This window comes from Rhinopithecus bieti, unplaced genomic scaffold (genome assembly GCF_001698545.2).
Source record: "Rhinopithecus bieti isolate Rb0 unplaced genomic scaffold, ASM169854v2 scaffold_81727, whole genome shotgun sequence".
Lineage (NCBI taxonomy): Eukaryota > Metazoa > Chordata > Mammalia > Primates > Cercopithecidae > Rhinopithecus > Rhinopithecus bieti.
The window spans coordinates 861,073-876,709 of record NW_016834786.1 but is presented as its reverse complement, the minus strand read 5'-3'; the positions used below and the strand labels follow the sequence as shown (position 1 = coordinate 876,709).

The window sequence follows — 15,637 nt, the reverse complement described above, 5'->3', positions numbered from 1 at the left end:
TTAACTGTGCCCTGTCCCCAGAGGTGGAGTCTACAGAGACAGGCAGGTTTCCTTGAGCTGCTGTGAGCTCCACCCAGTTCGAGCTTCCCAGCGGCTTTGTTTACCTACTTAAGCCTCAGCAATGGTGGGCGCCCCTCCCCCAGCCTCGCTGCTGCCTTGCTGTTAGATCGCAGACTGCTGTGTTAGCAATGAGGGAGGCTCTGTGGGCGTGGGACCCTCCTGGCCAGGTGTGGGATATATTCTTTGGGTGTGCCCATTTGCTTAAAGTGCAGTATTGGGGTGGGAGTCACCTGATTTTCCAGGTGTTGTGTGTCTCAGTTCCCCTGGCTAGGAAAAGGGATTCCCTTCCCCCTTGCGCTTCCCAGGTGAGGTGATGCCTCGCCCTGCTTCAGATCTCACTGGTTGGGCTACAGCAGCTGACCAGCACAGATTGTCCAGCACTCCCTAGTGAGATGACCCCAGTACCTCAGTTGAAAATGAAGAAATCACCGGTCTTCTGTGTCGCTCGCACTGGGAGTTGGAGACTGGAGCTGTTCCTATTCGGCCATCTTGCTCCGCCCTCCGAGTTCCGATGCTTTTATAAGTGTCTGGCATTTCCCCTGCTGGCACTCATTCTCTCTCCTGCTACCCTGTGAAGAGGCATGATTGGAAATTCCTTGAGGTCTCCCCAGCCATGCAGAACTGTAATTCAATTAAACCTCTTTTCTTTATAAATTACCCCATCTTGAGTATTTCCTTATAGCAATGTGAAAATGGACTAATGTATATGCATTTCTCCTTTTAAAAAGAAATATACATTGTATCTATATTTAACTTTCTAATTTGGTAATAGGTATGGATTGCAGAGAATTACTATTGACTATGGGATATTTTTGGCAATTTCTATGTTAGTTGATATTTTTTATGTGTTTTTTATTATTGGAGCTAATTAATTCAGATTCTGGACTGTTGTAGGCATTATCTGATCTAAAAAAAATTTTTGTGTCATTTAGAAAAGTGGAAAGCACTAGTGGTTATTTGAATTCAGCTAGAAGGGGCATAAAGAATTATGGCTTATTTTTATATTATTTCTCCGTCTTGGAGTCATAATTTAATCCACAGTATCTTTGAACATATCTGATAGTTCTTAAGAATTAAAGATATGTTTGCATTTTTTACCGCTTACCAGTAAGAGAGCATTGTGATTATAGACATGCTCTTCTAATTTTTGAAGTGACAGATATTACATTTGTGGTGAATTAATTTAATCAATTTATTAGGTAAGTTGAAAATGACAACTTTTAGTGGAGCCTGTTACATGATAAAGACCTTAGCTGGTTCATGTAAGTATTTATGGGACTCCTTATCTAAGGCTCTTATGACCCAGAAGATCTGATATTTAACTAAACGTATGCTGAGATGAAGGTGTTCAGTGAAGCCAATGGTAAACCAAGCAATGAAAATAGCAGTGGAAACTCTTAAGCACTGCTCCCTTATTGCCAAAAAAAATTCTTTATTGTAGAAACAGTTACTGAATTGACATTAGAATAAAATTAAAGGATTGAATTTAATGGGCTACAGATCATTATGATTATATCTGACATAGATTCAGGCCTTGATCAAAAGCCTGTATGTTAACCTAAAACTGCAGAACTATGATTACCTACCTTTCAAAGAATCGGAATGTCAAATTTTGTTCTTGGTCTCTGTGCCTCTGAGGCTCAGGGCTTCTTGGGTTGGGCTTTCTAACAGGAAGGATAAGACCCTCCTTGCTGGGAAAATGCTTAAGGAAGAGAACTTGGGGCTGCTTCCCCGTTTATTCTGGCTGAAGTATTCCTTGCCTTACCTCAGTATTTCATAATGTGACACTCATAATTTATTATTCAATTTACTTTAGAATTTTTCTTTTCACATTAAAGGCTTTTCACATTACTTGGCATTTAGCTACTCTTCCTTGATGAGACACAAGCCTTTTTCCTCTAGGGATTTTCTAAGGGGAATAAAAGTTTTCAGAGAGATTACTTCATTTGAATTTATTCCAAAGATTCACATTAACTAATCTATAACAACCTTACTATCTCTTTTATTTAAAATACTGATGATGTAAAAGTCACAGATTGTGTCTACACATAATTATTTTCCTGATGGAATAATGCAAGAGATATCTGAAGAGTTAAATTTCTGCCCAAGGCAGAGTATGTCTTCAGTTGGTATCAGGTCCTCTAGGTGTGATGTTTTCTTGTCATATCCTCCATTTCTTATAAAAATTTGTGAAAGTTCTCAATTTACTGGGATGAGGTAGGGGAGACATAGGGACATTTTTAATTAGAAAAGATGTGGACTTAAGGGTATGCTATTTGAATGATATTTGAATGACTGGAAAGACTGAAGAGTTTGGATTCTGCCTCTAAGAAAGCTCTATCATTGGTTAGCATTGTCCTTGTTAGGTACAAAGCATAATAGCTGGGCAGATGAATGTTATCATATATCCTCAATTACATTAAAGTGCTTATGGCCACTTTACCATAATTGAGGTAACTTTCATGGCACATATTTTAGTGTTCGTACATTTTTGTTTTACTTGTGTCACAAATTAGGAGCTTGTCCAGGTTAATTTCCACTAATTAAGTCAATTTTTACATAGTTATGCAAAGATAGTGTCTTTGTTTTTCTATAAGAATTTTTCCAGCAGGTGAGAATATTTAACTACTTTTCTACATTGTTTCAGCAACTTCATATTTTGGTCATCTGCTTTGGATGGTGCCAAACTTCTCTAATGACTAAGATAATGAGAAGCCTGTGTGTAACTGTGGAAACTGTAGCCTCTAGGCAATATTTCTATATCCATGGATCAGACATCCATATCCATGTGTTTTAGTATCACATATACATGCCTGAGGTAGCCACATTAACGTTTAGTGAAAGAAGCATTACTTTTCTGGACCATGATGTGAGTATTTGAAACCATTGACAAGAGATATTCATTGAAAATTCGTGTGATATGTTGAAATGTGGCTAATGTCTTAAATACCATATGACTTTGTTGAAGGAATTATAATTGGGAAAGTTAAGCTAGCAAACATGAAAATTTTTTGGAATATGCAATTTAGTTGGTTTTAATATATAGCCTATTTTTTTTTCCTTTTTGCCGAATAGGAAGAAACACATGTTCCATATTATGTGTACAATAAACCAATTGATTTATAATGTTCATTTATGGGATGTTATATTTTAAAAGATTTATTAATGAATGTATACAATCACTTTCAGATATATTTCATTAGAGAGTTTAAAACTGCAGATCATGTCAAGTGTGTTAGTGTGAAGGAACCAATGCCTGTTATGTTGTGGAAGCATAATATGGGTTTTTACTTATGAATCTAAAAATAATCCCAGCAAACATACTCGTAAGTATATATGCTCAGGAAGGTACCTAGTCCATTGTTGTTTAAATAGATTCATAAAACTGTGACTGTGAAATATATTATTATTGAGTTCTTTTTTGTTTTTATGGCATTTTATCTTTTGAAAATGCTGTGTTCTTAGGAAACTATGTTAAATCTTTTTTTTTTTTTCTAGAAAATGTTAACTTGGCAGTTTACATTGAAAGCCTAGTAATGCTATCTTTCAGTTTCTAAAGTATTCCATTCTTAATTACTTATACTCTAGAGGATAATTTACGTATCCTATTTTTTACAAGTAAACATTTCAATTGTCAAAAGAATTATCCTGTTGAAATCTAGCTCTGATGATGAAACGGGGAAAAGCCACAAAACCTCGCAGCAAGTAAGGTGTGAAAAAATACCAGAATTGGCTATGGACTACATTATTCACTTGTGTTTTCAGCAGATTTGTTTCTATCACTCTATAGCTTCAAAAATGCTAGAAGTCAGAAATCTAGAATTAGCTGGAAGTGGTAATATGAATGAGTCATGTGGAGTGTTCATCACAGCTGTTTTCTAGAGACAGCTCAAACTCTCTCTGCACATGTCCTCTTCCACTGCAAGATTTCTGTAAATGGAATCATGCTGTCGACATTTGAGGTTTAGTAATTCTGCAGTTTTCCACAGCAGTGAGTAATAAGAAAGTTTGGGTTTTTATCTCTACTTGTCCCATTATTCTCTGTATTTTAAGTTTGTCAGACCTAGAGACTTTGAGGAATAAATTTGTTTTGAAGTTTTTCTTTTTTTAACTAGGATCCTGTCTGTGTTTGTTATGTCTATCCCAAAAAACTTCCTGAGTCACCCCAGGAACCCACGGGAGGTAACACTTTCAGTATTTCCTCACTAAAAGGGATCTTTCTGAAGTAGATTTTTAAAAATACTGGCCTCACTTAATTATCTCATTAATTTTCTTATAGTGTGTGAATACTCATTTATTAAATACAGTTTCTCTGTTTTCTGAGTTTAGCCTTCTTTTCAATACCTGAGCTCTCTCTGATGGTGCTTCCAACTTTTTCACTATTCTTCTGGATGTTTCTCATCAAGATAAATTCTATCACAGGTAAAATTCCTACTCATATAATTAAGTCATTATTTTCTAAGGCATACAATTTTATTGTGTGCCCCCCAAAGCTTTTCCTGAATTTTAGGTATCTTATCCTTTTTTTTCCCTGGACTATGTCTATAAATCTTTTCAAGTTGACAAAGATCTGCATGATTTGTTCTGATCCTGTGTTCATGGTGAGTCATTCAGGATCACTAATAATAGGTATCATTTATTGAGCCCTTCCCAGGTGCCAGCCAATATTCTAGGCACTTTGTTTTAATAAAACAACAACTCTACAAGGTAAGGACTGGGATCCCCATTCTAAAATTGATGAAAGTAAGGGACAGAGAGCTTTAGTAAATGGCCAAAAATTGTAAATGGCCAAAAATCTTGTAATAAATAGCGAAGCTGAAGTTGTAGCTGAAGTAGTGTGGCTCCAGTGTCCACATTATTCACCACATGCTACACTTTCTCTCTAAGGATGTCTTGGATCTTACCTAGATAGGTACATACTCCGTAAGAAACTTATAGTCACTACTCACTGTAGTCATGAAACCCCATGTTCCACTGACTACTATTTTTCATGTAAGAGTCATGAGCTTGGAAATTTTTATTTAATTATCAATTTATAAAAAATGAAAAAATGGTCAGCAGAATACCATAAAGGGGAGGTACAGAAATATTTCTGTAGATAGTTGACTAGAAAGGATTCTGCATTTCTCAAATTTAATTCCATTGTTTTCCAGTGAGCAAACTGAGACAGACTTGTAAATGTATTCAGAAAATGCCTCAAATCCATGCCTTCTTACATTGAAGCTGGAATTTGCCCTAGAGTATGCTTCATTTTGAAATCTGCTAACTAAGGTTCTTTTTTTGAGTACTCTCAGTATCTAAATAGTGCTATGAATAAAACCATGTCCCGGCCGGGCGCGGTGGCTCAAGCCTGTAATCCCAGCACTTTGGGAGGCCGAGACGGGTGGATCACGAGGTCAGGAGATCGAGACCATCCTGGCTAACACGGTGAAACCCCGTCTCTACTAAAAAATACAAAACTAGCCAGGCGAGGTGGCGGGCGCCTGTAGTCCCAGCTACTCAGGAGGCTGCGGCAGGAGAATGGTGTAAACCTGGGAGGCGGAGCTTGCAGTGAGCTGAGATCCGGCCACTGCACTCCACTCCCGGCGACAGAGCGAGACTCCGCCTCAAAAAAAAAAAAAAAAAAAAACCATGTCCCACTGTTCTGTACCTCTTTCTACAGTATCTATTTTCTCTTGTCTCACTATGCTCAACCCAAGAATTCAGAAAAAATACTCATGGCGTATTTGGCTTTTGGTGATAGTCATCAGTTAGCTCACTTGAGTTCAAATTAATTGCTGAAAATTAGAATATTGTATGTAAGAGTTGAAAAACTGGGGTATAGGCAAGGATAAAATGGAGAGAATCCTGGCTCCTTATAAGATAGACAGAGAGTTAGACCAAGTAATTGCTATAGGGAGCAATGTAATTAATAATATCACAGCAATTTATACAGTTCAGAATCCTGTCTGATGAAAGACGAATGAAGACTGAACATCCTCCAAGGCAGGAAGAAATGAAGTCTAACAGTAGAAGGCCAGCGTACTGAGTGAGATATTTCAGAAGATGTCATTCTTGGTGTTACACAGATCATATCATAAAGATATCACAAATACAAACACAAAGGACTAAATCTGTGTCAAATTATTTATTTAGAGTTTATTAACACCACCAGAAAGTGAGTTTCCTGAGACCAAGAACCTGTCGCCTATTCATCATAGCTGACTTCTGTGCCAAGAAAAAATGTTTTAAGTAAGAAGTCATAAAATGTATGGATGGCTATTGGGACTTCAACACTTCTGTAGGGAATATTCACTAAAACTTAGAGGTAGAAGCCTTTACCTGTGGCTGAAACTAAAATCTTAAGGAGAAATAGAATTGTCAAGGGAAGGTGGGCTTTTTGGGTGAGGAACTCAGTAGAGATTTACTAAATGTTTATTGTGTGTAAATCACTGTTCAGGATTCAACAATGAAGATGTGCAATGGATGTGATCATATTCCTGTTCACGATTTCATTACAGATCCTGTTCTCCTGAGCTCTCACCTCTGTCTGGTACAAGCCTGAAAGAAGAGTAAATGAGACAGAATAACAATATTACAGAATTTGTCCTCCTTGGCTTTTCACAGGATCCTGATGTGCAAAACACATTATTCGTCATGTTTTTACTCACATACATTGTGACGGTGGGGAACCTGCTCGTTGCAGTGACTATTATTGTCAGCCCCTCCTTGGGCTCCCCAATATATTTCTTCCTCCCCTGCCTGTCATTAATAGATGCTCTGTATTCCACCACCATTTCTCCCATATTGGTTGTAGACTTACTCTGTGACAAAAAGACTATTTCCTTCCCAGCTTGCATGGGCCAGCTATTTATAGACCACTTGTTTGGTGGTACTGAGATCTTCCTTCTGGTGGGCATGGCCTATGATCGCTGTGTGGCCATCTGTAAGCCACTGCACTATTGGACCATCATGAATAGACAAGTTTGCATCCTTCTGTTGGTGGTGGCCATGACTGGAGGTTTTCTGCATTCTGTATTTCAAATTCTTGTTGTGTACAGTCTCCCTTTCTGTGGCCCGAATGTCATTGACCACTTTTTCTGTGACATGTACCCATTATTGGAACTGGCGTGCACTGACACCTACTTTATAGGCCTCACTGTGGTTTTCAATGGTGGAGCAATCTGTATGGTCATCTTCACCCTTCTACTAATCTCCTACGGGGTCATCCTAAACTCCCTTAAAACCTATAGTCAGGAAGGGAGGCGTAAAGCCCTGTCTACCTGCAGCTGACACGTCACCGTGGTTGTCTTCTTTTTTGTTCCCTGTGTTTTCGTGTATGTTAGGCCTGTCTCAAACTGGACTTAGGGGTATGCTGTTTGAATGACATTTGAATGACCAAAAGACTGAAGAGTTTGGCTTCTGACTGTGAGAAAGCTCTGTCACCGATTTTTCCATGAAGTTAAATTTCAGCATTTTCCTTGTTAGGTACAAAGTGTAAAAGCTGGGCACATGAATGTTACCATAAGTCCTCAGTCACAGTAAAGTACTTATGGTCGCTTTGCCATAATTGAGGAAACTTTCACGTAACAAATTTTAGTGTTGGTACATGTTTGTTTAGTTGTGCCACATAATAAGGGGCTTGTCGAGGTTAATTTCCACTAATTAGGTCAAGTTTTACATAGTCAGGGAAAGATAATAACTTTGTTTTTCTATGAAGAAATTTTCCAGCAGGTGAGAGTATTCAACCACATTTATACATTATGTTTAAGCATCTTTACATTTTCATCTTTTGCTTTGGATAGTGCCGTACTTCTCTAATGACTGAGATAATGAGAAGCCTGTGTGGAACTGTGGAAACTGTAGCAACTAGGAACTAATTCTATATCCGTGGATCAGCCATTCATATTCATGTGTTTTATGATCACACATAGATGCATGAGGTATCGACAGCAACATTCACTGAAAGAAGCATTGCTTTTCTGGACCAAAATGTGAGTATTTGAAATCACTGGCAAGAGATATTCATTGAAAATTCCTGTGATATGTTGAAATGTAGCTAACGTCTTAAATACCATATGATTTTGTTGAAGGAATTCTAATTGGGAAAGTAAAGCTAGAAAACATGAAAATTTTTCAGAATGTGCAATGTATATTTGGTTTTATAATATATAGCCTAATTTGTTTTCCTTTTCTGTTTTTTTGTTTTTTGTTTTTTGTTGTTTTTTTTTTTTTTGAGACGGAGTCTTGCTGTGTCGCCCAGGCTGGAGTGCAGTGGCGCGATCTCGGCTCACTGCAAGCTCCGCCTTCCGGGCCCACGCCATTCTCCTGCCTCAGCCTCCCAAGTAGCTGGGACCACAGGCGCCTGCCACCGCGCCTGGCTAATTTTTTGTATTTTTAGTAGAGACGGGGTTTCACTGGGTTAGCCAGGATGGTCTCGATCTCCTGACCTTGTGATCCCCCAGCCTCAGCCTCCGAAAGTGCTGGGATTACAGGCATGAGCCACCGCGCCCGGCCTGTTTTCCTTTTCTGTTTGCCAAATAAGAAAAGCATGTTTTATATTGCATGTATAATAAACCAATAGATTTATAATCATAATCTTAGTTTATGGGATGTTATAATTTATATACATTAATAAAAGTATACATTAATCATATATTGATTAGAGAGTTTAAAATTGCAGATCATGTCAAGTGTGTTAGAATGTGAAGGAACCAATGCCTGTTATGTTCTGGAAGCATAATATGAGTTTTTACTTATGAATCTAAAAATTATCCCAGCAGACATACTAGTAGATAAATATGCTCAGGAAAGTATCTAGTCTACTGTCATTTAAATAGATTTATAAAACTGTGACTGTGAAATCTAATATTATAGAGTTTTTTGTTATTATGGACTTTTATCTTTTGGAAATGTCTTGTTGTTAGAAATCTATGATAAATTATTGTTTTTTAGAAAAATGTTAACTTAGCAGTTTACATTTAGTATTTAACAGTTTACATTGAAAGTCTAGTAATGGTATCTTTCAGTTTCTAAAGTATTCCATTTTTCATTACTTAAACTATACAGGATAGTTTACATACCCTACTTTTTATAAGTAAACATTTAAATTGCCGAAATAATTATTCTGTTGAAATCTAGTCTTGATGATGAAAGGGGGAAAAGGCAATGAACCTTGCAGCAAGTAAGGTGTGAAAAAATAACAGAATTGGCTATGGACTGCATTATTCCCTTGTATTCTTCAGCAGGGCTGTCTCTATCAGTCTATAGCTTCAACAGTCACAGAACTCTGTTATCACCTGGAAGTGGTAACGTGAATGAGACATGTGGAATGTGCATCACAGCTGGCTTCTAGAAACAGCTCAAACTCTCTCTGCACATGTCCTCTTACACTGCCAGATCTATGTAAATGAAATAATCCTGTCTGCATTTGAGGTTTAGTAATTCTGCAGTTTTCCTCAGCAGTGAATAATCAGAAAGTCTGGACATTTATCTCTACTTGTCCCATTGTTTTCTGTAATTGGTTTGTTCTTAACCATCAGATCTAGGGACTTTGAGAAACAATGTGTGTGGTGTTCTTTTGACTTTTCTTTCTTTTCTTCTTTCGTTCTTTCCTTTCTTATCTCTTTTCTCTTCCTTCCTTTCTTTCTCTCTCTCTCTCTTTCTTTCTTTCTTTCTTTCTCTCTCTCTTTCTTTCTTCTTTCTTTTTTTTTAACATCTGGTCTGTTTTTGTTATCTCTAGCCCAAGAAGGCTCCTGAGTCACCCCAGGGACCCACAGGAGGTTGCACTTCCAGTATTTCCACACTAAAATAATCTTTTTGAAGAATATTTTTAAAAATACCAGCCTCACTTAATTATGCCATTAATCTTCTTGGTGTTTGTGGATTCTCATTTGTTAACTACAATTTCTCTGTTTTCTGATTCTAGCCTTCTTTTCATTTCCTGAGCTCTCCCAAATGGTGGGTCCAATTTTTTTTACTGTAATTCTGCTTGTTTCTCATCAAACTACATTCCATCACAGGTAAAATTACTACTCACATAATTAAATCATTATTTTGTAAGACATACAATTTTATTGTGTGCCCCCAAAAGGCTTTCCTGAAATACAGGTATTCTATCCTTTCTTCCTGGATTATGTCTGTAAATCTTTTCAAGTTGACAAAGATCTGCATGATTTGTTCTGATTCTATGTTCATAGTGAATCATTGAAGAACATGAATAATAGCTATCATTTACTAAGCCCTAACCAGGTGCCAGTCAGTGTTCTTGGCACTTTGCTTTGTTGTAATAAAACAATAACTCTAAGAGGTAAGGACTATTGTTATCCCCATTCTAAAAATCATAAAACTAAGGCACAGAGAGTTTTAGTAAGTGCCCCAAAGTCACATGGTAAGTGGCAGTGGTGAAGCTGGGATTGCAGCAGAGGCAGTGTGGCTCCAGGGTCCACAGTATTAACCACAGGTGCCTATTTAAGAACCAAGACTTCTTTGGAGAGAGGGTGCAGGACCCACTGAGTAGAAAATTCATAGTCATTATTTGCTCACTGTATTTTTGCAATCCCATGTACCACAGGCTAACATTTTTCAAGTAAATGTAATATGCTTGGTAACTGCCTAATTATAAAATATGAAAATAAAATAATTGTCAGCAGAATAGCATAAGGTAGGGCTGCACTAATAAGTAGAGACTTAATTATATATATTATACTTAATAAGTATAAGGTAGGACTGCGCTATCATAGGTAGCTTGACTGGAAAGGATTCTGAGTTCATCTACTTCAATCCCGTTGTTTTCCAGTGAGCAAATTGAGACAGATGTGTAATTACATTTAGAAAATGATTCAAGCCCTTTGGGAGGTGGAGGCAGGTGGATCATGAGGTCAGGAGATTGAGACAATTCTGGCCAACATGGTGAAACCCCATCTCTACTAAAGATACAAAAATTAGCTAAGTGTGGTAGCTCACACCTGTAGTCTCAGCTACTCGGGAGGCGAAGGCAGGAGAATCACTTGAATCCAGGAGGCGGAGGTTGTAGTGAGCCGAGTTCATGCCACTGCATTCCAGCCTGGGTGAGACAGCGAGACTCCCTCTCAAAAAAAAAAAAAAAGAAAATGACTCAAACCCATGCCTTCTTACAATGAGCTTGGGATTTCTCCTTCAGTATTATTATTTTTTTAATCTGGACACTGAGGTTGTATTTTTGAGCACTCTTAGTACCTGAACAGCATTATAAATAGAACTATGTTTCACCATTCTTTACCTCTCTTTTCACTGTACATTTTCTCCTCTCTCAATATTTAGCTCACCCCATGAGTTCTGCCAAAAAAGCAAACAAAAACCCCGTTAGTTGCTGATGTAGTAGCTGGTGACAGGGATGAGTTAGTTTAGTTCAGTTTAGAACTATGCTAATAATTAGAATAGTAAATGTGTTAGGAATTGTGGTATAGGCAAGGATGTAATGGAGAGAATTACAGCTCCCTAGAAATCGAACAGTCAGAGATTTTGTGGTTGTTTATACTGGTGAAAGTCCAGTCTCTTGAAATTTAATGAGAGATTGAAGAAAATTGACTATTCTTTGAGACACAGAGATCTGAATGTTTAACAGTGGAATGTCATAGTACCGTGTGATGGATTTCAGAAGCGGTTAATTTTGTTGCCACACAGGTTATATTGTAAAGATATTACAACTACTACAAACATGAAGGACTGAGTCTGTGTTAATTTAGTTATTTCAGTTATTTCAAGTTTATAACTTATAACAAGTTTATAAGAGTAAGTTTCTTGAGAGCGGGAAACCATTCCCTGTCCATCAAAGCTGTTTGGTGTGCAAAAAAGTAACATTTTATTTATTTAGTTTATTTCTATTTATTTATTATTATTTATTATTTATTGTTTTGAGGAGGAGGTCTCGCTCTGGGCTCGTCCAGGCTCGAGCTCAGTTGGCCGATCTTAGGGGCTCACTGTACAAGCTCTACCTCCTGGGTTTACACCATTCTCCTGACCTCAGTTCCTCCCAAGCTAGGCGGGGACTAAGGTGCAGCCCGCCACCTCGGGCCCGCGGGCTAGTTTTTGTTTATTTTTTAGTAAGAAGACGGTGGTTTCACCGTTAGCCCAGGATTGGCTCTTCCCCCCCCCCCCCATTCTGACCTCGCTGATCCGGGCCCGCCTCGCTCCTCCCAAAATGCTTGGATTAAAGTGCTGGGATTACAGGCTTGAGCCACCGGGCCTGGCCAAAAGTAACATATTTTAAATAAGAAGTTATTAAAGTATGAATGATAGTTGCATGTTTAACTACTTTTCTGTTCAGAATACCCACTAAGACTTACAGATAAATCATTTACCTGTTGGCTGAAAGCAAAATCTTCTGAGGAATATACAATTTTCAAGGAAGTTCTATTGGACTGTTTGGATGAGGAACTCAATAGAGACTTAGTAAATGTTTATTGAGTATAAATGACTGTGGAAGATATAACGATGTAGATGTGCTCTGTGGCATAATGGATGTATTTATATTTCCGTTCACTGTTTCCTTACAGGTCCTGTTCTCCTGAGCTCTCAATTCTGATGTAAGCTTGAAAGAAGAGTCAATGAGACGGAGTAACAATGTTACAGAATTTGTTCTCCTAGGCCTCACCGAGGATCCTGATGTACAAAAAACATTATTTGTCATGATTTTACTCATATACATTGTGACCATGGTGGGGAACCTCCTCATTGTGGTGACTACTATTGGCAGCCCCTCCTTGGGCTCCCCAATTTACTTCTTCCTTGCCTCCTTGTCACTTATGGATGCCATATATTCCACTGCCATGTCACCCAAATTGATGACAGACTTACTCTGTGATAAAAACACTATTTCCTTGTCAGCTTGCATGGGCCAGCTCTTCATAGAACACTTACTTGGTGGTGCTGAGGTCTTCCTTCTGTTGGTGATGACTATGATCGCTATGTGGCCATCTCTAAGCCACTGCACTATTTGACCATCATGAATCGACAGGTTTGCATCCTTCTGTTGGTATTGGCCATGGTTGGAGGTTTTCTGCATTCTGTGGTTCAAATTGTCTTTGTGTACAATCTAGCATTCTGTGGCCCCAATGTCATTGACCACTATGTCTGTGACATGTACCCATTATTAGAACTGGCATGCACTGACACCTACTTTCTAGGCCTCACCGTGGTTGCCAATGGTGGAACAATTTGTACGGTCGTCTTCACCTTTCTGCTAATCTCCTATGGGGTCATCCTAAACTCCCTTAAAACTTATAGTCACGAAGGAAGGTGTAAAGCCCTGTCTACCTGTATCTCCCACATCATCGTGGTTGTCCTCTTTTTTGTTCCCTGTATTTTCATGTATGTTAGACCTGTTTCCAACTTTCCCTTTGATAAATTCTTAACTGTGTTTTATACGATTATTACACCCATGTTGAATCCATTAATATATACATTGAGAAATTCAGAGATGAAAAATGCTATGAAAAAACTCTGGTGTAAAAATTTAAGTGTAGTTAGAATAAGATTATCTCCCACACTGAACATGTTTGTTACTAGTTCTAAGGCAACAAATAGGCAGTAAATTCTATCTGGATAATGCAGTCAATTCAACAGATTCTGTAGGGATGCTTCTGTCTATCTACATAAAGCCATCAGAAAAGCAGAATTAATTATCCACGGAGACTAGAATCAATCTAAAAGAAAAATTCTGGAGAATGAATAGGCCACAGGTATTTGTCTTGGTATAAGTAAAAATAAAACCAGGCTCACCTTGTCACTTTATTTTCTCAGTTTATACTTAAATAGGACTTAGAAGAAGTGATATATTCTTTTCAAAAGAGAAAACACAAGCCACCTCTGTAGATGTACTTTTACCCAAATTCATGAGAAAGCAATTTGGTTAATACTTAGAACAAATTTCTGGGGCCAGGAGGGTGGTTTTTAAATCTTATTGTTTATTATTCTATCTATCAGTAAAGCAGCTTTCTGTATTATTAATTTTGTTTTAAGGTTACTTCCGTTCCTCATGTCATGTCTATGCATTTCCAGTTCAGGGTATTTGGATGATAGATGATATTGTCTTTAATTACACTATTGGTTGGGTCATTTTTATGTCTTGTTTAGAGAAATGCTTACTCAGATCTGATATGGTTTGGCTTTGTCCCTACTCAAATCTCATCTTGAATTCCCACGTGTTGGAGCGACCTAGTGGGAGGTAATTGAATCATGTGGGCAAGTCTTTCTCCTGCTGTTCTCATGATAGTGAGTAAGTCTCATGAGATACGACGGTTTTATAAAGAGGAATTTCCTTGCACAAGCTCTCAGAAAGCTTGTCTGGTGTGCTGCCACTTATGTAAGACATGACTTGTTCCTCCTTGCCTTCCATCATGATTGTGAGGCCTCCACAGCTATATGGAACTGTAAGTCCATTAAACCTCTTTCTTTTGTAAATTACCCAGTCTTGGGTATGTTTTTATCTGCAGTGTAAAAACAGGCTAATAGAGTACATTGGTACCAGGAGTAGGGCCCTGCTGAATAGAACCCAAAAATGTGGAAGTGACTTTGGAACTGGGTAACTGGCAGAGGTGGAACAGTTTGGAGGGCCAGGGATAGGGATAGGAAAAGTGTTGAGAAAATGTTATTTCTATTCTAACTCAAAAAGAAAGGTTTGAGGATGGAAACTAAGGTCAATGATTGTGTCTTAGGAGCTACACCAAGTGCTCAGTGGTGGGGTGAGAAGATTAGTGAGACACAAATTATAAATTGTTCACAACAAACTTGGAAGGTGTAAAACCAAAAGAAGAAATGTAAGTAAACCTGGCATTCTCAGTGGATGAAGTCCTGCCGGTTTATAAAGAATTTTGAAGAGTGTTAAGATATCCCTTTGCACCCATCACCAAGAGTCTCTCATGAGGACCAACTTCAATCTGATTATTTCTGGTGCTTAAAATAAAATGGTCTAAAACTATATACATTTCCCCTATAAATTAAACAGAAAATAATATTTGGATCTGATGTATAAGGATGCTATGGTTTAATCTAAATATTCAATTCAGTAAAATGCTAGGCATTATTTAGGTAAGGGGAGTGAGTTTATTATTGTTAAGGCCAACTATGAAGCACACGTATTGTTAGGTTTTTTACATACTTTGCCTTCTGCCATGATTGGAAGCTTCCTGAGACCACCCCGCTCCCCACCACCACAGGCAGAAGCTGCTATGCTTCCTGTACAGCCTACAGAACCGTGAGCCAAGGATGTCTCTTTTCTTTATAAATTACCCAGTCTCAGGTATTTCTTTATAGTGGTGTGAGAATGGACTAATACAGATAAAATACATAAATTGGTGGATAGTATATCTGTGGTGTTAAATTTCAGAGGCAGGGTCATTAGGAGAACAAAACATCTAAAAAGCCTCCTCAGAAGGAAAATAAGGAAGAAAAAAAGTTGAAGATCATTACTTTCATCCACGTCTACATGGTTAGGTAAGAACACAGGGTACCTTTGGTGCACGGAAAAGATAATTCAAGTGCAGAGGTTGGCCCATCACCTGTGAGCTCAGATCCAGTTAAATTGAGGGACTCTCCCTTCGTAGGATACCTCTAGGGT

The 15,637-nt window shown here is 38.0% G+C and overlaps 2 protein-coding genes across 2 annotated transcripts; both read left to right on the top strand.

The window, feature by feature from the left end:
• The first annotated feature begins 2,884 nt into the window (after positions 1-2,884).
• LOC108524680 (olfactory receptor 4A16-like) lies at positions 2,885-14,225 on the top strand. The gene is given in 5 exon segments (XM_017865781.1): positions 2,885-2,929; positions 7,845-8,033; positions 9,968-10,061; positions 12,576-12,972; positions 12,975-14,225. Coding segments are annotated over 2 exon segments (984 nt in total). The 5' UTR covers positions 2,885-2,929; positions 7,845-8,033; positions 9,968-10,061; positions 12,576-12,626; the 3' UTR covers positions 13,613-14,225.
• On the top strand, positions 6,677-7,664 carry LOC108524681 (olfactory receptor 4A8-like). The gene has a single exon (XM_017865782.1). It carries the CDS (start codon positions 6,697-6,699, stop codon positions 7,330-7,332), a length of 636 nt encoding a protein of 211 aa, XP_017721271.1. The 5' UTR covers positions 6,677-6,696; the 3' UTR covers positions 7,333-7,664.
• Positions 14,226-15,637: the final 1,412 nt, after the last annotated feature.

Coding starts and splice junctions, on each gene's coding strand:
- LOC108524681 (XM_017865782.1), top strand. CDS start 6,697: ATGTTTTTACTCACATACATTGTGACGGTGGGGAACCTGCTCGTTGCA.